The 24,196-nt window shown below is 46.1% G+C and overlaps 1 protein-coding gene across 4 annotated transcripts in view; it reads right to left on the bottom strand.

The window, feature by feature from the left end:
• Window positions 1-24,196, bottom strand: part of kif26ba (kinesin family member 26Ba) — a 395,022-nt gene that overhangs the window by 215,443 nt on the left and 155,383 nt on the right. For all 4 annotated transcript variants that reach the window (XM_072264804.1, XM_072264805.1, XM_072264806.1 and 1 more), the window contains one exon: window positions 4,212-4,378. In XM_072264804.1, the coding sequence (XP_072120905.1) occupies window positions 4,212-4,378 (167 nt within the window). The remainder of the gene's footprint in view (window positions 1-4,211; window positions 4,379-24,196) is intronic.

Below are 24,196 nucleotides of genomic sequence, written 5' to 3'. Positions count from 1 at the left end.
TCATTAAATATTAATTATATTTATTCATTTATTATTATTATTTCTTCTTTTTCTATTTGCACAGTTGTTGTCTTCTGCATTCTGGTTAAACACCTTAGGTGGGTGGTCTTTCATTGATTCTGTTATGGTTATTATTCCATTATAGATTTATTAAGAATGCCCACAAGAAAATGTATCTCAGGGTTGTATATGGTGATATATATGTACTTTCATAACAAATTTTCTTTGAACTTTGAAACAGCAAAACACATAGTGAAATGCATTGTTCGCATTAAATCAACTCAGAGAGGATTGTGCTGGGGCAGCCCGCAAATGTCGTCCCACTTCAGGCATCAATCTAGCCCAAAACTTACTAAGTCTAACTGGAGTCTACATCTTTGGAATGTGGGAGGAAACCAGAGCACCCAGAGGAAACCCACAGGGAGAACGTACAAACTCCTTACAGACAGCGCAGGAATCGAACCCTGATCAGTGATCATTAGCACAGTAAAGCTAAGACTGCAACGCTACATGGGTGTTATTGCTTTGACAGTGAGCAGTTTGAAATTGTGTTAGGATAACTTTGTCAACTGACTGGCCCCATTTCTGCTCCTGAAGACCAAATCTCGACAAAGATGAAGTGTTGAACGAAAGAGTGTAGCAGGGTTAATGGATGAGATGAAACAGTAATTATAGCAGTAGAGAAGAACACATACACTGGAACTATTGACAGCTGAAGCTTATAATAGGATTGGGTTTCCCTCTGGAATCTGTCCAAGTCTAACAAGCAACTATTAATACTACACGCAAATTATTAAATAAAGAACATACAGATGGAAGGAGCATTCACTGACGGCAGGGCACTAGAATATAAAAACAAAGGTGTGATGTTGTGGCTTTATAAAGCATTGGTCAAACCACACTTGGAGTATTATGAACAATTTTGGCTCTCTTCTCACAGCTGCCACAAGGAAGGAGGTACAGGAGCCTCAGGACCACACCACCAGGTTCAGGAACTGTTATTACCCCTCAACTATTAGTTTTCTGAATCAGAGGGGATAAGTACACCCAACTTCACCTGCCCCATCACTGAAATGTTCCCACAACCTATTGACTCACTTTCACAGACTCTTTATCTCACATTCTCAATACTTATTGCTTATTCATTTATTTATTATTATTATTTTGTTTGTCTTTTTTTTCTTTTTGTATTTACACAGTCTGTTATCCGTTGCATATTGGTTGTTTGTCCGTCCAGTGTGTGGTTGCTCATTTATTCTATTGTATTTCTTTGTTCTCCTGTGAATGCCCACAAAAAGCGAATCTCAGGATTGCATATGGTGGTATATATGCACTTTGATAATAAATGTACTTGAACTATGAACTTCGAACACTCCCACTTGTTCTTTGCCAAAGTAATTCCGGTACTGTCGGCTATTCAGAGGAGTTCACAAGAATGATCGGAGAATGAGGATCATTTACATAGAAACATAGAAAACAGGTGCAGGAGTTGGCCATTCGGCCTTTCGAGCCTGCACCACCGTTCAGTATGATCATGGCTGATCATCCAACTCAGAACCCTGTACCAGCCTTCCCTCCATACCCCCTGATCCCCGTAGCCACAAGGGCCATAGCTAACTCCCTCTTAAATATAGCCAATGAACTGGCCTCAACTGTTTCCTGTGGCAGAGAATTCCACAGATTCACCACTCTCTGTGTGAAGAAGCTTTTCCTAATCTTGGTCCTAAAAGGCTTCCCCTTTATCCTCAAACTGTGACCCCTCGTTCTGGACTTCCCCAACATCGGGAACAATCCTCCTGCATCGAGCCTGTCCAATCCTTTTAGGATTTTATACGTTTCAATAAGATCCCCCCTCAATCTTCTAAATTCCAACGAATATAAGCCTAGTCGATCCAGTCTTTCATCATATGGAAGTCCTGCCCTCCCAGGAATCAATCTGGTGAACCTTCTTTGTACTCCCTCTATGGCAAGGATGTCTTTCCTCAGATTAGGGGACCAAAACTGCACACAATACTCAATGATGACTCTGGGCCTGTATTCACTGGAGATTAGAAGAATGAAGGGGATCTCATTGAAATCTACCGAATATTGACAGGCCTAGATAAGGTCGATGTAGAGAGGATGTTTCCTATATTGAGGGAGTATAGAACCGGAAGGCACGGCTTCAGGATAGAGGGATGTCGATTTAGAACAGAGATGAGGAGGAATTTCTTTAGGCAGAGGGTGGTGAATCTGTGGAATTCATTGCCAAGATGGCTATGGAGGCAAAGTCATTGACTATATTTAAAGTGGAGGTTTGAGAAGGCAAGAGAATGGCTTTAATCAACCATGATGGATTGGCAGAAAAGAATTGATGGGCTGAATTGCCTGATTCTGCTCCCACGTATTATGGTCTTATGTTCTTGTTCTTATGGGATGTCGTGGAGCACATAGCACAATGTATACCACAGTGATTATACATAGCATACAGTGCAGAACATATAGTCATCGTTATGTGCCGTGCTGTATGACATGGGCAATGATGGTCTTTCCACAACCATGATTGTTCTTGACAAATCTTTCTACAGAAGTGGTTTGCCATTGTCTTCTTCTGGGCAGTGCCTTCACAAGACGGGTGACCCCAGCCATTATCAATGCTCTTCAGAGATTGTCTGCCCGGTGTCAGTGGTCACATAACCAGTGCTTGTGATAAGCACCAGTTGCCCATATGGCCATCCACCACCTGCTGTCACAGATTCCCGTGGCCCTGATCGGGGTAGGGGAGGGTAAGGGGCTTGCAGCAGTGGCTAAGCAGGTGCTACACCTTGCCCAAGGGTGACCTGCCGGCTAGCGGAGGGAAGGAGCGTCTTACACCTCCTTTGGTAAGATCTATCGGCACCCAGCCACCCAAAGACATTTAGTATATACTACATTGGGGATACACATGCAGTGGCCAATTTATTAGGTTCAGGAGTGGAACCTGGTGCTGCTGTAACCTATATCCACTTCACAAATCACCAGAGCGTTGTAGGTAAGCACTGATAAATGGGATTTTCACTTCAGTAGCCACTTATTAGTTACCTCCTGTACCACTCAATGGCTACTGAGTGTATGGTCTCCTGTAGCCCATCCACTTCAAGGTTGAATGTGTTGTGTATTCAGAGATGCTCTTCTGCACACCACTGTTGTAACGTGTGGTTACTTGAGTTACTGTTGCCTTCCTGTCGGCTTGAACCAGTCTGGCCATTCTCCTCTGACCTCTCTCATTAACAAGGTGCTTTCACCCACAGAACTGCCATTCACTGGATGTTTATTTGTTTCTCACACCATTCTCTGTAAACACTAGAGACTGTTGTGTGTGGAAACTCCTGGGGATCAGCAGTTTCTGAGATACTCAAGACAGCCCGCCTGGTACCCACGTGATCAAAATCACTTAGATCACATTTTTGGTCTGAACAACAACTGGACCTCTTGACCATGTCAGCATGCTTTTATGCATTGAGTTGCTGCCACATAATTGGCTGATTAGATAGTTGCAATAACCAGCAGATCTACAGTTGTACCTAATAATGTGACCATTGAGTGTGCAGCATTATGCCTCAGTGCATACATACAGTGTTTACATCAGCAGTGATATATAGTATTTATCATGGAGGCAATATACTTTATATACCACAGAAACCAGCCTCCTTGCTATGGACTCCATCTACTCTTTGCTCTCTCAGTAAAGCCGCCAGCATACTGAAAGACCCCACCCACTCAACTGAGCATTTGTGTCACAACATGGCATGTGCCTACTTTCTGATGTCTCCCGTTCTATTCTGATGGAAGGTCGTCAAGCACACTGAAACATCATCCCTGTGCCTCTCTCCGCAAACACTGCCTGACCTGCTGTACATCCTCACCATTTCTCAGGGTTTAGCTCCTCATATGGAGACCTCACTCGGTATTGCTTCAGTTAACACTCAGCTTCACTGGAAGCTTTCGTTCTTCCAGACGCACTCTGAGTTTCTCTACAACTTACATTCTCCATATTAATTATTTACATTTTTTATTATTTGCACGATTTGTCTTCTTTTGCATGTTGATTATGTGTCCGTTTTTGTTATGTACAGTTTTACATACATTTTACTGTATTTCTTTATTTTCCTGTAAATGCCTTCAAAAAAATGAAAATCAAGGTAGTATATGGGGACCTATACAGTTTCTGAACTTTGACCTTTGAACCCTACCTGACGAAGAAGGAGGCTGCGGCCGAGGTCCCGCTGGAGGCCACGCTCGTCACGTAGGTGCTCTGGGAGCCTGAGAAGCTGTACACCGACGGCTTGTCCGAGTTGTAGCGGTTGAGGACAGCCTCAGTCAATCCTTCCCGGCAGTTGTCTGACATCAGCTGGGATATCTGCAACGGAAAGAGAGGCACGGGTGACAACTGGAGGCTCCGTGACAAACCAGGGTCAGAATTCCGGAGCCAAGTGGCTCATGGAGGGGCATATGATGCAGGCAAATAAAATGGGATAGAGCAGGACTGGTGTCAATTACAGGGCTTGTTGGTTGGGACAGGTTCAGTCGGCTGAAAGACCTGTTTCAATGCATTATCTCTCTGACTAAAATCTTCTTCCCAAGGTAGGGAAGTCTAAAGCTAGAGGGCAGAGGTTTAAGGTGAGGGGAGAAAGATACAGAAGGGATTTAGAGTCATAGAGCCATCCAGCATGGATACAGGCCTTTCGGCCCAACTCTTTCATGCTGACCAATGTTCTCAAGTAGGCTAGTTCCATTTGCCTGTGTGTGGCCTGTGCCTGTCTAAACCAGGGGTTCCCAACCTGGGCTCCAAGGACCCCTTGCTTAATGGCATTGGTCCATGGCATAAATAAGGTTGGGAAACCCTGCTTCACACCCTTTCTATCCACGAACCTATTGAAATGTATTTTTGATGATGTTGTTTCCCCTGTCTCAACCGTTTCCTCTAGTAGCTTGTTCCATATCCTCATCGCTGTCTGCATGAAGTGGTTGTCCCCTTTTAAATCTTTTACCCTCTCGCCTTATGCCGACGTCCTCCAGTATCTGGTTCCCTTTCCCTGAGAAACAAAAGGGATACTTTTGTGCAGATTCAGCAAGACGCCTAAAACTTCGACAAACTTCTCTCGAAGCACAGTGGAGAGTATCTTTGCTGGTAGCATCACCGCCTGGTATGGAAACACCAATGCCCAAGAACAGAAAAGTCTAAAAAAGTGGTGGACACAGCTCACAGCCCAGCATTGTGCACATCTACAAGGAGCGCTGCCAGAAGAAAGCAGCACCCACAATGAAGGACCGTCTCGATCCAGTCCATGCTCTGATCTCGCTGCAGCCATCAAGAAGGAGGTACAGGAGCCTCAGGTCATTGCCACCAAGCTCAACCATCAGGTTCCTGAACTAGTGTGGATAACTTCACTCACCTCAACTCTGAGCTGATTCCACAACCTAGGAGTCTACAACTCATGTTCTTAATATCCACCTATCTATCTATCAGTGTATCTATCTATCTATTTATCTATTGTGTTGGCGCATGGCCAAGTGGTTAAGATGTTCATCTAGTGATCTGAAGGTGACTAGTTCGAGCCTTGACTAAGGCAGCGTGTTGTGTCCTTGAGCAAGGCACTTAAGCACACATTGCTCTGCAACGACACCAGTGCCAAGCTGTATGGGTCCTAATGCCCTTCCCTTGGACAACATCGGTGCCGTGGAGAGGGGAGACTTGCAGCATGGGCAGCTGTCAGTCTTCCATACAACCTTGCCCAGACCTGCGCCCTGGAAACCTTCCAAGGTGCAAATCCATGGTCTCACGAGACTAACAGATGCCTATATGTCTATCTATCTATCTACAGAATGTAGTTTATCATTGATTCCACTGTATTTCTTTGTTCTATTGAGAATGCCTACAAGAAAATGAATTTCAAGGTAGTATGTGGTGACATTCTGTATATATACTTTGATAATAAATTTACTTTGAACTTTGAACTATTTCACCCGGAGGGAGGTACGTGGATTGAGCTGCCAGAGAAGTGGTAGAGGAGAGTATAATTACAATGTTTAAGAGACACTTGGACAGGTAGATGGATAGGTACACTTACGACAAGCTGTGCAAACTCCCTTGTAGATAAATGGCAGCATGTCTGGGATGCTGGAGATGGGAGAGTCCCGTCTGGTGGGGCTGGGGTGGGGAGGTGACGACACAGTAGTTGGATCCATTCCATGGATCAGAGAAATATGGTCCTGGCCAGCTGATAGATAGAAGGATCATTGACAGAGGAATCATCCCTTGATCACCCCTCTCATCAATGATCCTACTATCTATCAGCTGACAGAGGAAAATCCGTGTCATTGGAGGCTGTGGAGACGTCAAGAGATCTCAGAGGCTTGTGAAAAGCGACAGGAAGCATGGGCACACGGTACAAAGCCATGTTTAAATTCGCTGCAGGCTCAATCAGCCTGGGAGGGTGGGAGGGTTCAACATTCCTGCTATCGCCTCGTGATCCCCCAAGCCCCTGGCTACTCTGCACTAAAAACAGCCTTTTTCTCTCATACTAAAGGCCTTTTCCAATATTACCAAAGTTCCTCAGTGATTGAGATTTTCTTTCAAACATTCCTGAGGTCTCCAAATATGTTTCCTTACTGTCAATGGCAAGCATAAGCTCTTAACACTAAGTGTACAGGTCAGCAGATAGACATGCTGTGGGGCTCACTCCTACAGGCAGGAGACTGCTTACGTGAGTTTGGATTTGTTTAAAATACTTTCAACTGGAAGGTGAGGTAAATAGGAGGAATCATTGTGCAGGGACGATTATGTTTTCTTGACAGCCTGAGGAAAACAAAAGGGGCCTGTCTCTTAGATGCTCGGCCCCACAGTCCACTGGGTCTTGCTCCAGCTTAAATGAACTCCAGAGAGGGAAAACAAAATGTAGGAGAGGCATGCTTACTCCCACCGCTCTTACTGGTGTGGACAGATATTTTCACACTTGTTCTGATACGGGATAGGAGCTGCTGATGTAACCTTAAAGTGAGCTTGGCTTCACAAACATATTTAGATAGAGCACCCAGTCAGACTTCTGGATTTCAATGTTTAATGAGCTAATATTAAGTTCTTAACTTTGCAGAGTTTTTACACCAGTTTCACTCTGCCATGGTAATGATCAACTCCATTTCTCACAATCCCACCGATTAAAGAGTCGAGGAAGATTGAAATCATTAAGGCAAATCATTTATTTTTATTCCAGGGATGACTGTGCAGGCACGTGGACATCAGCGAGTTAGACCGGCGTGAAGAGTTTAAAAGGAGACAGACTTTTCTTCAGCGGTTTGATTAAGGGACGACTGTGCAACCGCGTGGGCGTCAGCGAGTTAGTTTAAAAGGAGACAGCTTTACAGAGCAGGCATGGGAGAAGCGGGCAACAAACTAGAGGGAGACAGAGTAGGAGGGCTTTGGTTCAGCCGGGCTTCGGTGATAATAGGTTGAGGCAAGGTAGGTTATCTGTGAAGAATAGAAACAGGAAGTATGTGTGTGAGGCCGGTGTTCTGGACTGGCTGTCAGATGTAGTATGTCCGGGAGACTCCCAGCCTCCCAGACGGCCACAGCTGCACCAGGTGCATCGAACTGCAGCTCCTTAGGGACCACATTAGGGAACTGAAGCTGCAGCTCAATGACTTTTATCTGGTCAAGGAAAGTGAGGAGGTGATAGAGAATTTAAAAACGCAAACAACAGGAATTCTGCAGATGCTGGAAATTCAAGCAACACACATCAAAGTTGTTGGTGAACGCAGCAGGCCAGGCAGCATCTCTAGGGAGAGGTGCAGTCGACGTTTCAGGCCGAGACCCTTCGTCAGGACTGCTGCCAGGCCTGCTGCGTTCACCAGCAACTTTGATGTGTGAGGTGATAGAGAGGGGCCACAGGCAAGTAGTCACACCGGGGCCTCGGGAGACAGGTAAGTGGGTCACGGTCAGGAGAGCGAAGAGCAAAGAGTCAGATATGGGAGAGTACCTCTGTGACTGTCCCCCTTAACAATAAGTACTCCTGTTTGAATAGTTTGGGAGGTACAGCCTACCTGGGGGAAGCAACAGTGGCCATGCCTCTGGCACAGAGTCTGGCCCTGTGGCTCAGAAGGGGAAGGAAAGGAAGAAGGCAGCTGTAATAGGGGACTCTATAGTTAGGGGGCCAAACAGGCGATTTTGTGGACACGGGAAAGAAACCCGGATGGTAGTTTGCCTCCCAGGTGCAAGGGTCTGGGATGTTTCAGATCGTGTCCACGATATCCTGAAGAGGGAAGGAGAACAGCCAGAGGTCGTGGTACATATTGGTACCAAGGACATAGGTAGGAAAAGGGAAGAGTTCGTGAAAACAGACTACAGGGAGTTAGGAAGGAAGTTGAAAAGCAGGACCTCAAAGGTAGTAATCTCGGGATTACTGCCTGTGCCACACGACAGTGAGTATAGGAATAGAGTGAGGTGGAGGATAAATGCATGGCTGATGGATTGGAACAAGGGGCAGGGATTCAGATTTCTGGATCACTGGGGCCTCTTTTGGGGCAGGTGTGACCGGTACAAAAAGGACGGGTTGCACTTGAATCCCAGGGGGACCAATATCCTGGCAGGGAGGTTTGCTAACGCTATTGGGGAGAGTTTAACCCAGAATTGCTGGAGGTGGGAAGCAAACTGAAGAGACGGAGGAAGAGGAGGTTGGCTCACAAATATAGAAAGTTTGTAGACAGTGTGAGAGGGAGGATAGGCAGGTGATAGAGAAGGGACGCGCTCAGACGGACGGTTTGAGATGCATCTATTTTAACACAAGAAGCATCATGAACAAAGTGTATGAGTTTAGAGCATGGATCAGTACGTGGAGCTATGATGTTGTGGCCATTACAGAGACTTGGATGGCTTAGGGGCAGGAATGGTTACTTAGAGTGCCAGGCTTTAGATGTTTCAGAAAGGACAGAGAGGGAGGCAAAAGAGGTGGGGACGTGACACTGTTGATCAGAGATGGCTGCAAAAAAGGAGGAAGTCATAGAGGGATTATCTACTGAGTCTCTGTGGGTGGAAGTTAGAAACAGGAAGGGGCAATAACTCTATTGGGTGTTTTTTATAGATCACCCAATAGTAACAGAGATATAGAGGAGCAGATAGGGAGACAAGTTCTGGAAAGGTGTAATAATAACAGGGTTGTCGTGGTGGAGGATTTTAATTTCCCAATACTGCTTGGCATCTCCCTAGAGTGAAGGGTTTAGATGGGGTGGAGTGGGTTTGGTGTGTTCAGGAAGGTTTTCTGGCACAATATTTAGACTACAAGAGGAGAGGCTGTATTTGATCTGGTATTGAGAAATGAACCTGGCCAGGTGTCAGGTCTTTCAGTGGGAGAGCATTTTGGAGACAGCGATCACAATTCTATCTCCTTTACCACAGCGTAGGAGACAGATAGGAACAGACAAGTTAGGAAAGCATTTAATTAGAGTAAGGGAAAATATGAAGCTATCAGGCAGGAACTTGGAAGCATAAATTGGGAACAGATGTTCTCAGGGAAATGTACGGCAGAAATGTGGCAAATGTTCAGGGGATATTTACGTGGTGTGCCACATGGGTACGTTCCAATGACACAGGGAAAGGATGGTAGGGTACAGGAACTGCGGTGTACAAAGGCTGTTGAAAATCGAGTCAAGAAGAAAAGAAAGGTTTATGAAAGGTTCAAAAACTAGGTGATGATAGAGATCTAGAAGATTATAAGGCTAGCAAGAAGGAGCTTAAGAATGAAATTAGGAGAGCCAGAAGGGGCCAGGAGAAGGCCTTGGTGAGCAGGATTAAGGAAAACCCCAAGGCATTCGACAAGTATGTGAAGAGCAAGAGGATAAACATGAGAGAATAGGTCCAATCAAGTGTGACAGTGGAAAAGTGTGTCACACTTAATTGGTCCTATTGGAGGATTGCAGAATGAGAGGTGCAGAGTGCTGGACTGACCACCGTATGATTGTGGCCAAGCTCCATATGAAAGTGCGTCCCCCCTTGCGGCTGCAAAAACCCAATGAAAAGCGGCTAAATTGCAACCGCCTGAGAAACACAGAAGTAAGAAGTGAGTTTCGACGCATCCTAGCTGAGAAACTAAGGGAGCTGGAACCTTGTCTGAGCTCAGAAAGTACCATGGAACAACAGTCGACCTATATCAGCTCTGCTCTCCACGAGGCAGCAGCCCAATCCATCGGCCATAAGAGCAGGAACCACCAAGACTGGTTTGACGATAACTCAGACACCATCCACAACTTGCTTAAGGACATGAACAAAGCATACTGGGCAACTTTAGACAACCCTTCATCCACCAGCATCAGCCAGCATTGGCAGGCAGCTTGGAGGAAAGTGCAAAAGACAATACGGGCCTTACAAAATGAGTGGTGGACTGAAAAGGCACATGAAATCCAGTTGTTTGCCGATAATAATAACATGCATAACTTTTACAATATTGTCAAAACCATCTACGGCCCAATAAATCGATGCGTTACTCCCCTGAAAACAGCAGATGGTCTAACACTTCTGAAGAATCAGAATACCATTCTGCTGAGGTGGGCCGAGCATTTTAACACCCTGCTTAATCAGGACTCTGACGCAGGCCCCACCATCCTGGACGAACTGCCTGAACTTCCTCCTATCCACGACCTCAGTCTACCACCAACCTTCCAGGAGGTTCTATCAGCTGTCCATACCCTTAAGAACAACAAGTCCCCTAGCATTGACAATATCCCTGCTGAGTTACTTAAGAACGGAGGGTACATGTGAATACGCACCCTCTACCAGTACATCACCAAGGCCTGGACTGATGAGAACATCCCACAGCAATGGAGAAATGCAAACACTGTTCTCATTTATAAGAACAAGGGTGACAAGGCCACCTGCGGCAACATCTGGGGCATATCACTCCTTTCTGTTGCTGGAAAGGTCCTGGCTAAGGTGATGCTTCAGACACTCATTAGCAACATCACCGAGTCAATGCTGCCTGAATCGCAGTGCGGATTTAGGAAGAACAGGAGCACGATTGACATGATCTTTACAGTCCAGCAGCTTCAGGAAAGGTGCCGGGAGCAATATCAGGACCTGTTTATGGCCTTTCTCGACCTCTCCAAAGCATATGACACTGTGCAAAGAGAGCTCTTATGGGATGTCCTCCACAGGTTTGGCTGTCCCAATAAATTTGTTAACATCCTCCGCCAGTTCCACGATGGGATGACAGCTCGGCTGACCATAGGAGGACAAGAGTCCGAGCCTTTCCTTGTACGCACAGGGGTGAGGCAGGGGTGTGTACTAGCACAGTGCTCTTTAACACCTTCCTCTTGTGTTACCAAGCTTCTCCACAACGAGACTGAAGACAGCAGCGGTGTGGCAGTGGACGTCAGATTAGATGGCAACCTCTTTGACATCAGGAGGCTCCACGCAACCACCAAACTCTGTAGAGAGTGGGTCCTGGAGCTGCAGTATGCAGACGACTGTGCTCTTGTGGCCCACACTCCGGAGGATCTTCAGACTGTCCTTGCTGTGGCGGTGAGAGTGTACAGCAGGATGGGGCTGACTGTCAATACCACCGAGACAGAAGTGGTTTGCCAATGGAGTACCAGTGTCCCACCCACTCTACCTGCCTTCACTGTTGGTGATGAAAAGCTGTCAGTAGTGCCATCTTTCAAATATCTGGGGAGCGTTCTCTCCGAGGATATCAGCATTGACAACGACATCCAGAGCCACATTAAACAGGCATCAGCTGCCTTTGGGAGACTTCGGCGTAGAGTCTTTCAGAACAGGAGCCTTTGTCCCTCCACAAAGGTCTCCGTATACCAAGCAGTCTGTGTCACCACCCTCCTTTATAGCTGTGATGTTTGGGTAACCTACAGCCGTCACATCAAGTCCGTGGAGCGCTTCCACATAAGCTGCCTCCAGCGCATCCTGGGAATTACCTGGCGTGAGCGGATGCCTCACACTGAAATACTTGTAAAGACCAACTGCAGGAGTATTGAGACCATGATCACCCAGCGTCAGCTGCAGTGGCTGGGGCACGTGATAAGGATGCCCCCATGTCGGCTACCCCGCAAAGTGTTATACGGCCAGCTACATCATGGTCGACACTCAGCTGGAGGGCCGAAGAAACGCTATAAGGATCAGATGGAGAATGCTTTAAGGAAGTGCAAGATCAGACCAGAGGACCTGGAGGATGTTGCTGCTGACCGTACCACTTGGTGACAGCTGTGTAGGGATGGGGTTCGTATTCTGGAGATGGAAAGAACAACCAGAAGACAGCAGAAGAGAGCCAGGAGAAATGCAGTCATAGTTGCCACCACCACCACACATACATGTCCCACCTGCAATAGAGCTTGTGGGTCCAGGGTAGGACTGTATAGTCATCAAAGATCTCAGCGTGAAAGGAGTGGACGTTGTCATCGGATTTCGATGGACAACCGAAGAAGAAGTGTATGAAACCAGAGGAGATAGCAGAGATACTTAATGTATACTTTGCTTCATATAGATATTAAGAAAGTGGATGTGTTAGAGCTTTTGGAAAGCATCAAGTTGGATACGTCACAGAAACTGGACTAGAAGTACCCCAGGCTACTGTGGGAGGCGAGGGAGGAGATTGCTGAGCCTCTGGCAATGATCTTTGCATCATCAATGGGGATGGGAGAGGTTCTGGAGGATTGGAGGGTTGCAGATGTTGTTCCTTTATTCCAGAAAGGGAGCAGAGATAACCCAGGAAATTATAGACCAGTGAGTCTTACTTTAGTGATTGGTAAGTTGATGGAAAAGATCCTGAGAGGCAGGATTTATGAACATTTGGAGAGACATAATATGACTAGGAATAGTCAGCATGGCTTTGTGAAAGGCAAGTTGTGCCTTACGAGCCTGATTGAAATTTTTGAGGATGTGACTAAACACATTGATTAAGGTAGAGCAGTAGATGTAGTGTACATGGATTTCAGCAAGGCATTTGATAAGGTACACCATGCCAGGCTTATTGAGAAAGTAAGGAGGCATGTGATCCAAGGGGACATTGCTTTGTGGATCTCAAACTGGTTTGCCCACAGAAGGCAAAGAGTGGTTGTAGACAGGTCATATTCTGTGTGGAGGGCGGTGACCAGTGGGGTGCCTCAGGGATCTGTTCTGGGACCCCTTCTCTTCGTGATTTTTATATATGACCTGATCAGGAAGTGGAGGGATGGGCTAGTAAATTTTCTGATGACACAAAGGTTGGGGGTGTTGTGGATAGTGTGGAGGGCTGTCAGAGGTTAGAACATATAACATAGAACATAGAATAGTACAGCACAGTACAGGCCCTTTGGCCCACAATGTTGTGCCGACCCTCAAACCCTGCCTCCCATATAAGCCCCCACCTTAGATTCCTCCATATACCTGTCTAGTAGTCCCTTAAACTTCACTAGTGTATCTGCCTCCACCACTGACTCAGGCAGTGCATTCCACGCACCAACCACTCTCTGAGTAAAAAACCTTCCTCTAATATCCCCCTTGAACTTCCCACCCCTTACCTTAAAGCCATGTCCTCTTGTATTGAGCAGTGGTGCCCTGGGGAAGAGGCGCTGGCTATCCACTCTATCTATTCCTCTTATTACCTTGTACACCTCTATCATGTCTCCTCTCATCCTCCTTCTCTCCAAAGAGTAAAGCCCTAGCTCCCTTAATCTCTGATCATAATGCATACTTTCTAAACCAGGCAGCATCCTGATAAATCTCCTCTGTACCCTTTCCAATGCTTCCACATCCTTCCTATAGTGAGGTGACCAGAACTGGACACAGTACTCCAAGTGTGGCCTAACCAGAGTTTTATAGAGCTGCATCATTACATCGCGACTCTTAAAATCTATCCCTTGACTTATGAAAGCTAACACCCCATAAGCTTTCTTAACTACCCTATCCACCTGTGAGGCAACTTTCAGGGATCTGTGGACATGTACCCTGAGATCCCTCTGCTCCTCCACACTACCAAGTATCCTGCCATTTACTTTGTACTCTGCCTTGGAGTTAGTCCTTCCAAAGTGTACCACCTCACACTTCTCCGGGTTGAACTCCATCTGCCACTTCTCAGCCCACTTCTGCATCCTATCAATGTCTCTCTGCAATCTTTGACAATCCTCTACATTATCTACAACACCACCAACCTTTGTGTCATCTGCAAACTTGCCAACCCACCCTTCTACCCCACATCCAGGTCGTTAATAAAAATCACGAAAAGTAGAGGTCCCAGAACAGATCCTTGCGGGACACCACTAGTCACAATCCTCCAATCTGAATGTACTCCCTCCACCACCACCCTCTGCCTTCTGCAGGCAAGCCAATTCTGAATCCACCTGGCCAAACTTCCCTGGATCCCATGCCTTCTAACTTGCTGAATAAGCCTACCGTGTGGAACCTTGTCAAATGCCTTACTAAAATCCATATAGATCACATCCACTGCACTACCCTCATCTATATGCCTGGTCACCTCCTCAAAGAACTCTATCTGGCTTGTTAGACACGATCTGCCCTTCACAAAGCCATGCTGACTGTCCCTGATCAGACCATGATTCTCTAAATGCCTATAGATCCTATCTCTAAGAATCTTTTCCAACAGCTTTCCCACCACAGACGTAAGGCTCACTGGTCTATAATTACCCGGACTACCCCTACTACCTTTTTTGAACAAGGGAACAACATTCGCCTCCCTCCAATCCTCCGGTACCATTCCGTGGACAACGAGGACATAAAGATCCTAGCCAAAGGCTCAGCAATCTCTTCTCTCGCCTCGTGGAGCAGCCTGGGGAATATTCCGTCAGGCCCCGGGGACTTATCTGTCCTAATGTATTTTAACAACTCCAACACCTCCTCTCCCTTAATATCAGCATGCTCCAGAACATCAACCTCACTCATATTGTCCTCACCATCATCAAGTTCCCTCTCATTGGTGAATACCGAAGAGAAGTATTCATTGAGGACCTCGCTCACTTCCACAGCCTCCAGGCACATCTTCCCACCTTTATCTCTAATCAGTCCTACCTTCACTCCTGTCATCCTTTTTTTCTTCACATAATTGAAGAATGCCTTGGGGTTTTCCTTTACCCTACTCGCCAAAGACTTCTCATGCCCCCTTCTTGCTCTTCTCAGCCCCTTCTTAAGCTCCTTTCTTGCTTCCCTATATTCCTCAATAGACCCATCTGATCCTTGCTTCCTAAACCTCATGTATGCTGCCTTCTTCCTCCTGACTAGATTTTCCACCTCACTTGTCACCCATGGTTCCTTCACCCTACCATTCTTTGTCTTCCTCACCGGGACAAATTTATCCCTTACATCCCGCAAGAGATCTCTAAACATCGACCACATGTCCATAGTACATTTCCCTGCAAAAACATCATCCCAATTCACACCCGCAAGTTCTAGCCTTATAGCCTCATAATTTGCCTTTCCCCAATTAAAAATTTTCCTGTCCTCTTTGATTCTATCCTTTTCCATGATAATTATAAAGGCCAGGGAGCGGTGGTCACTGTCCCCCAGATGCTCACCCACTGAGAGATCTGTGACCTGACCCGGTTCATTACCTAGTACTGGATCTAGTATGGCATTCCCCCTGGTCGGCCTGTCCACATACTGTGACAGGAATCCATCCTGGACACACTTAACAAATTCTGCCCCATCTAAACCCTTGGAACTAATCAGGTGCCAATCAATATTAGGGAAGTTAAAGTCACCCATGATAACAACCCTGTTATTTTTGCACCTTTCCAAAATCTGCCTCCCAATCTGCTCCTCTGTATCTCTGCTGCTACCAGGGGGCCTATAGAATACCCCCAGGTTACAGCAAGACATTGATAGGATGCAAAACTGGGCTGAGAAGTGGCAGACGGAGTTCAACCCAGATAAGTATGAGGTGGTTCATTTTGGTAGGTCAAATATGATGGCAGAATATAAGTATTAATGGTGAGACTCTTGGCAGTGTGGAGGATCAGAGGGATCTTGGGGTCCAAGTCCATAGGACACTCAAAGCTACTGCGCAGGCTGACTCTGTGATTAAGAAGGCGTACGGTGTATTGGGCTTCATCAACTGTGGGATTGAGTTTAAGAGCTGAGAGGTAATGCTACAGATATATAGGACCCTGGTCAGACCCCACTGGGAGTACTGAGCTCAGCTCTGGTCACCTCACTACAGGAAGGACGTGGAAACCATAGAAAGGGTGCAGAGGAGATTTACAAGGATGTTGCCTGGATTGGGGAGCATGCCTTATGAGAATAGGTTGAGTGAACTCGGCCTTTTCTCCTTGGAGCGGCGGAGGATGAGAGGTGACCTGATAGAGGTGTACAAGAGGATGAGAGGCATTGATCGTGTGGATAGTCAGAGGCTTTTTCCCAGGGCTGAATTGGCTAATATGAAAGGGCGCAGTTATAAGGTGCTTGGAAGTAGGTACAGAAGAGATGTCAGGGGTAAGTTTTTTTATGCAGAGAGTGGTGAGTGCGTGGAATGGGCTGCCGGTGATGGTGGTGGAGGCGGATACAATAGAGTCTTATAAGAGACTCCTGGATAGGTACATGGAGCTTAGAAAAATAGAGGGCTATGGGTAACCTTAGGTTATTTCTAAGTAAGTACATGTTCGGAACAGCGTTGTGGGCCAAAGGGCCTGTATTGTGCTGTACGTTTTCGATGTTTTCTGTATTTTCTACGAGTGCAACTGGGCCTGTTCCCACTGGATTTTAGAAGAATAAAGGGATACCTATCAAATATTGAAAGGCCTAAAAACAGTGAACATTGTGAGGATGTCACCAATTACAGGGATGTCTCAAACCAGAGGACAGAGCTTCAGAATTCAAGAACATCACTTTAGAACAGAGATATGGAGGAATTTTTTTTTAGCCCAAGGGTGGTGAATTAGTTGAATTCATTGCCACAGCTGGCTGTGGAGGCTATATTTAAAGTAGTGGTGTATAGGTTCTTGATTAGTAAGGGTGTCAAACGTTATAGAGAGAAGGCAGGAGAATGGGGTAGAGAGAAATAATAAATTAGCCAGTTTGAAAGATGGGGCAGACCTGATGGGCCAAATGGCATAACTCTGCTCCTATGTCTTGTTTCACAACTTATTCCGCATTGTTACTGTTTGAAGTTCTTCTACGTCAATACTTTTGTGATGATTTGATCTGTGTGCAAGGCAACCTTTTCACTGTTTCTCAGTACACGTGAAAGTAATAAACCAATTCCAATTCTATGTGAATGAAGGCATACACTGAACGATTCAGGAATAGCTTCTTCCCCACTGCCATCTGATTTAAGAATGGACATTGAACCCATGATCACTACCTCACTTTTTTCTCTTTCTCCACTATTTATTTTGTTCAGCTTTTTAATAGATATACTTACTGTAATTTAGCTTTTTATCATTATGTATCGCAATGTACTGGTGCCGCATAACAAATTTCATGATGTATGCTGGTGATATTAAACCTGACTGTAATTCTGAACACTCAAGGCCTCATTCTGCTGACAGCCAGGAGCAGAGCAAAGTTCCTCAGGGAGAGAGATACGGTCAGTGCTCACTAACGAGGGCATCTCAAAGATCTCCTCGCCACAGCTCATATCTTGACATAAGTGGTCTTGACTTCATAGAGCCACAGCCCCTTTTGCCTAGATTGCCCGTGTTGATCCAGTTGTCCATCTGAGCTTGTCCCATTTGGCTCATCTCCCTCTCGACATTTCTTTAGCCAGAGGGTGTTAAATCTGTGGAATTCATTGCCACGGATGGCTGTGGAGGCCAAATCATTGGGTATATTTAATTTAAAATGGAGGTTGATAGGTTCTTGATTAGTCAGGGTGTCATGGGTTACTGGGAGAAGGCAGGAGACTGGGGTTGAGAAGGAAAATAAATCAGCTATGATTGAATGACAGAGCTACTTGACGGCTGAATGGCCTATTTCTGCTCATATGTCTTATGGGGATGTGAGAAAATTCCCATAGGACCATTAGACATGTGGGACGCATAAAATCTCACTGCTTCCTGTAAGGAGTTTGTATGATCTCCCCATGACTGCATGGGTTTCCTCCGGGTGCTCCGGTTTCCTCCCACAGACTAAAAATGTACCTGTTGGTAAATTAATTGGTCATTGTAAGTTGTCCTATGATTAAGCTAGGATTAAATGAGGGATTGCTGGGTGGTGTGGCTCGAAGGGCTGGAAGGGCCTATTATTTATCTCAATCAATCAATCAATCAATAAAAAAATGGGGTTTGTGTAGGATGAGTATCAATGGACCGAAGAGCCTGTTTCCATGCCTTATCTCTCCATGCCTATGACATCATGCCAGAACTGCTGGTTAAAACAGGAAATGGGAAGTTTTACTTCTTTGTTTTGAACTCGATATCTGACACCGACTTGTTTAGATGCATCAGAATGTGTCGGCAGCAGGATTGGTTCAGGTTCCTGAATAAAGACAGAAGACCAGAGAAGGAGACACACACCTGTGGCACTCCATCAACAGGTTTCACCCCAGGTGCCTTTCTAACAGGGTCAGCCCCTTTACACATACACCAAGGTTCAGCCACAGTCCCTGCCAGACCAGCATAGAGTGGGTGTCATTCACGTGGACAGATCCACCTGGTTAGTCTGGTCACGCCTTTCCAGAAGAAAATGCACACGCAATTCACTGGAAAGACCCAACATATCAAACACTTGAAAAGCCACTTTCTGACAGATTAATTATAGTGTTTGCTTCCTTCTAGCTTCAAGGATGTTTTTTTTTTGGGTGTTTGAAGTCACACCCAGCACATTCTTCTCATCTGTAATGCCAAACATCTGGTTTAAAATTTCAATTCCTTGTCTCACGCAGTGAATTAAGGACAACTGAAGTGAAGTGAGGGTGGACAGACCCTACAGTGATGGAGATACTCATCCCGGGAAGTGGTGGATGAAGGATCCTAGGGTTCCAGTCCATCCCAGATTGAGGACGGATGCATCGGACATCCATGGCTCAGTGAGCAGCACCCTCATCTTAGAGCCAGAAAATTGCCAGTCCAAGTCCTGCCTCAGGAGTTGTTAGAAATTGAGCCAGGTTCATAGTCTCAAGAAACTCTAGACTCTAGAGTTGACAACCTGCCAATCAGATTTTTACCTGAATCCACAGTCCCAGAGCGAACATAGAACATTATATCATAGTATGGGACCTTCAATCTACAATGTTGTGCCAACTGTTTAATTCACTTTAAGATCCTACTAACGCTTCCCTCCTGCTTAGTCCTCCATTTTCCTAACATCAATGGGCCCATCTCTAACATATCTAGCTCTACCATCACCACAGGCAGGTGTTCGATGCACCCACCACTTTCTGTGTAAAAAACTTGTCTCTGACATTCCCTCTCCCCCTTAACTTTCCTCCAATCCCCTTAAAATTACGACATCTCATATTGGCCATTTCTGCCCAGGGAAAAAAAGTCTCTGGCCACCCAATTGATCAATTCCTGTTTTCATCTTGTACATCCCTATCTATTCACTTCTCATCTCCCTTTGCTCCAAAGAGAAAAAATCCAGAGCATAAGAGGTGTCACGAACATAGGTGGGAAGAGATTGAACAAGGGGGGATAAAACCGTGTCGAGGTATGCAGAAATGAGTTCAGTGGGCCAGGAGCAAGCTGAAACAATCGGTCTACCTGGACAGGCAGGTTTGTGGATCTTGGGTAAGAGGTAGAAATCTATGTTCATGACACTTCTGATGCTCTGGATCTTTTCAATGATTTCAAGTTCCCTGGCCCCCATCGTCTTATTTTCACCATGGATGTCCAGTTCCTATATACTTCCATCCCCCATCAGGAGGGTCTCAAAGCTCTCCATTTCTTTTTGGATTCCAGACCCAACCAGTTCCCCTCTACCACCGCTCTCCTCCGTCTAGCGGAATTGGTCCCTACTCTTAATAATTTCTCCTTTGGCTCCTCCCATTTCATTCAAACTAAAGGTGTAGCCATGGGCACCTGTATGGGTCCCAGCTATGCCTGCCTTTTTGTTGGCTATGTGGAACAGTCCATGTTCTAAGCCTATTCTGGTATCTGTCCACGACTTTTCCTTCACTATATCGACAACTGCATTGGCGCTGCTTCCTGCACGCATGCTGAGCTCGTTGACTTCATCAACTTTGCCTCCAACTTCCCTGCCCTCAAATTTACCTGGTCCATTTCCGACACCTCCCTCCCTTTCCTTGATCTCTCTGTCTCTATCTCTGGAGACAGCTTATCCACTGATGTCGACTATAAGCCTGTTGACTCTCACAGCTATCTGGACTATTCCTCTTCCCACCCTGCTACTTGTAAAAATGTCATCCCCTTCTCACAATTCCTCCGTCTCCGCCGCATCTGCTCTTAGGTTGAGGCTTTTCATTCCAGGACGAGGGAGACGTCCTCCTTTTTTAAAGAAAGGGGCTTCCCTTCCTCCACCATCAACTCTGCCCTCAAACGCATCTCTCCCATTTCACGCACATCTGCTCTCACCCCATCCTCCCACCACCCCACTAGGGATAGGGTTCCTCTTGTCCTCACCTACCACCCCACCAGCCTCTGGGTCCAACATATAATTCTCCGTAACTTCTGCCACCTCCAACAGGATTCCACCACTAAGCACATCTTTCCCTCCGCCCCCACCCCCCGCTTTCCGCAGGGATCGCTCCCTACATGACTCCCTTGTCCATTCGTCCCCCCTAATCCCTCCCCACTGATCTCCCTCCCGGCACTTATCCTTGTAAGGGAACAAGTACTACACCTGCCCTTACACTTCCTCCCTCACCACCACTCAGGGCCCCAGACAGTCCTTCCAGGTAAGGCGACACTTCACCTGTGAGTCTGCTGGTGTGATATACCGTGTCCGGTGCTCCCGGTGTGGCCTTCTATATACAGGTGTCCCCCACTTTTCGAACGTTCGCTTTACGAAACCTCACTGTTACGAAAGACCTACATTAATACCCTGTTTTCGCTTTCAGAAGGTGTTTTCACTGTTACGAAAAAAAAAGCAGCGCGATAAAAAATCAGTGCACGATAAAAGGCAGCGCGTGCCCCGAGCAGCCGCTCTCCCCGGATTCGGAACCGCTTTCTCGCTGGCATTGCTTAAACACGTGCCTGTGAGCAGCAGTTTGCAAGATCAGTTCTATGGTAACGGAAAAGCCTAAAAGAGCTCGTAAGGGTGTTACACTTAGCGTAAAACTAGACATAATTAGGTGTTTCCAGCGTGGTGAAGGAAGTAAGGACAAAGTGAGTTTGTCTTGTGGAAGCTGACGAACATGATGTTGAAGAGGTTTTGGCATCCCATCACCAGGAACTGACAGATGAAGAGCTGATGCAATTGGAAGAGGAAAGGATAACAATCAAAACCGAATAAGTAATGATAAAGTACGACTTTAATTTTGAAAGGGTACGTCAGTTTAGAAGATATTTGCAGGATGATTTGAGTCCTTACAAAGAACTGCGTGATAGAAAAATGCGCGAGGCTCAGCAGTCAAGCAAGCCTTCCACATCAGCCACAGCGGACGATGAACCTCGACCTTCGACATCAAGGCGAGCAGTCATTGGAGAAGATGAGCTGCCTGCTCTAATGGAAACAGACAACGAGATGACATCCTACTGTCCCACCACCCCAACCCCCAGGCCACGGACAGATACCGATTCACGGAGAATGCAACGGTAGCCGGGAGATACACAGCACATCTTTAAGAAAAAAGGCGAAATAAACATGCTAGTTAATTAGGTGCCCCCGAGACGTAATTGTTGGCCCAGATCAGAGACGATGCAATCGGCAATCGGCACTGATCTGGGCTGATACTTACGTGCCGGGCAGCACCTAATTAATTAGCATGTTTGTTTCGGCTTTTTTTCTTAGAGATGTGCTGCGTGCCTCCCAGCTACCGCTGGATTTCTACGTGCTTCGCGGCAATGTATCACTCGGCGGCCTGGAGGGTGGGGACCACTGCACCACCCTACCTGCGACGACTCAGTCTAACACACCATCATCCGTGTGTTCGGTGCTGTCTTCCTGATTCCGGTAAGTGATACTACACTGTACATACATTATTTCTACATCATATAGGCTGTGTATTTTTACGTGTTATTTGGTATGATTTGGCAGCTTCATAGCTTAAAGATTACTGGAGAGCGCTTGTGCCGTGTTTTTGCCAACAGCGCTTGCGTGAGATTTTTGCTACGGAGAAGAGTTCAGTAATGATTGTGGAAAAGTATTTCTACTTTATATAGGCTGTGTATTTATCATATCATTCCTGCTTTTACTATATGTTACTGTTATTTTAGGTTTTATGTGTTATTTGGCATGATTTGGTAGGTTATTTTTGGGTTTGCAAACGCTCACAAAATTTTCCCATATAAATAAATGGTAATTGCTTCTTCACTTTATGACATTTCGGCTTACGAACCGTTTCATAGGAACGCTCTACCTTCGGACGGCGAGGGAAACCTGTATTGGTGAGACCTGACGCAGACTGGGAGACCGCTTCACTGAACACCTACGCTCTGTCCACCAGAGGAAGCAGAGTCTCCCAGTGGCCACATATTTTAATTCCATGTCCTATTCCCATTCCAATATGTCAACCCATGGGCTCCTCTACTGTCGAGATTAAGCCACACTCAGGTTGGAGGAACAACACCTTATATTCCGTCTGGGTAGCCTCCAACCTGATGGCATGAACATTGATTTCTGTAACTTCTGTTAATGCCCCTCCTCCCCTTCTTACCCGACCCCTAATTTTTTTTCTCTCTTTCCCTCTCACAATAACTCCTTGCCTGTTCTCCATCTTCCTCTGGTGCTCCCCTCCCCCTTTCTTTCTTCCTAGGCCTTCCGTCCTATGATATTCCCCCTTGTATCCCTTTTATCCTTGTATCCAGCCTTGTATCCCTTTTGCCAATCAACTTTCCAGCTCTTAGCTTCATCCCTCCCCCTCCTGTCTTCTCTTATCATTTCAGGTCTCCCCTTCTCCCTTCCACTTTCAAATCTCTTACCATCTCTTCTTTCCATTAGTCCTGACGAAGGGTCTTGGCCCGAAACGTCGACTGTACTTCTTCCTATAGATGCTGCCTGGCCTGCTGCGTTCCACCAGCATTTTGTGTGTGTTGCTTGAATTTCCAGCATCTGCAGATTTTCTCATGTTTGCCTCTTGACCATGTCTGCATGCTTTTATGCATTGAGCTGTTGTCACATGACTGGATGATTTTTTTATAGGCATCCGTTAGTCTCATGAGACCATGGATTTGCGCCTTGGAAGGTTTCCAGGATGCAGGCCTGGGCAAGGTTGTATGGAAGACTGGCAGTTGCCCATGCTGCAAGTCTCCCCTCTCCATGCCACCAATGTTGTCCAAGGGAAGGACATTAGGACCCATACAGCTTGGCACCGGTGTCATCGCAGAGCAATGTGTGGTTAAGTGCCTTGCTCAAGGACACAACATGCTGCCTCAGCTAAGGCTTGAACTAGCGACCTTCAGATCGCTAGACGAACGCCTTAACCACTTGACCATGCGCCAACTGGATGATTAGATATTTGCATTAACAAGCAGGTGTACATGTGTACCTAATAAAGTGGCCACTGAATGTATTTTTCGCTTTCTGTTTTTGTTTTACGACCTCAATGTAATTACGTATGGCATAATCTGTCTGGATAGTGACAGGTCAGGTAAGTGGCCTGAAATATTGACCGTGTTTCTCTCTCCACAAACACTACCTGTTCTGCTGTGTATTCTACACTTTCTGTCTGCATTTACCTTCTGCAAACTGGACCTGGATTCTCTTCAGCGTTAAAGAAGAGAAATAATCTAATTACAAAGTTTGAAATTATGATAGGATTTTCTAGCCTACACAGAGAGAAAAACTGCGGGCTATCAAGCATAAAGGATGTGATGCTAAAACTGACGCTGCACTATTCCGACTTGATGTTATTATGACCATAAGACATAGGAATAGAAGTTGGCCATTCAGCCCATTGAGCCTGTTCTATCATGGATGGTTTATTATCCCTCTCAATCCTATTCTCCTGCCTTCTCCCCATAACATTTGACTCTTACTAATTAAGAACCACTTTAAATATACCCAACAACCTGGCCTCCACAGCCATTTGTTGCAAAGAATTACAGAGATTTACCACCCTCTGGCTAAAGTAATATCTCCTAACCTCTGTTCTAAAGGGATGTCTTTCTATTCAGAGTCCGTGCCCTCTGGTCC

The sequence above is a fragment of the Mobula birostris genome, chromosome 8 (assembly GCF_030028105.1).
Source record: "Mobula birostris isolate sMobBir1 chromosome 8, sMobBir1.hap1, whole genome shotgun sequence".
Classification (NCBI taxonomy): Eukaryota; Metazoa; Chordata; class Chondrichthyes; order Myliobatiformes; family Myliobatidae; genus Mobula; species Mobula birostris.
The sequence above is the reverse complement of the archived record's forward strand: the minus strand, read 5'-3'. Positions and strand labels throughout refer to the sequence as shown.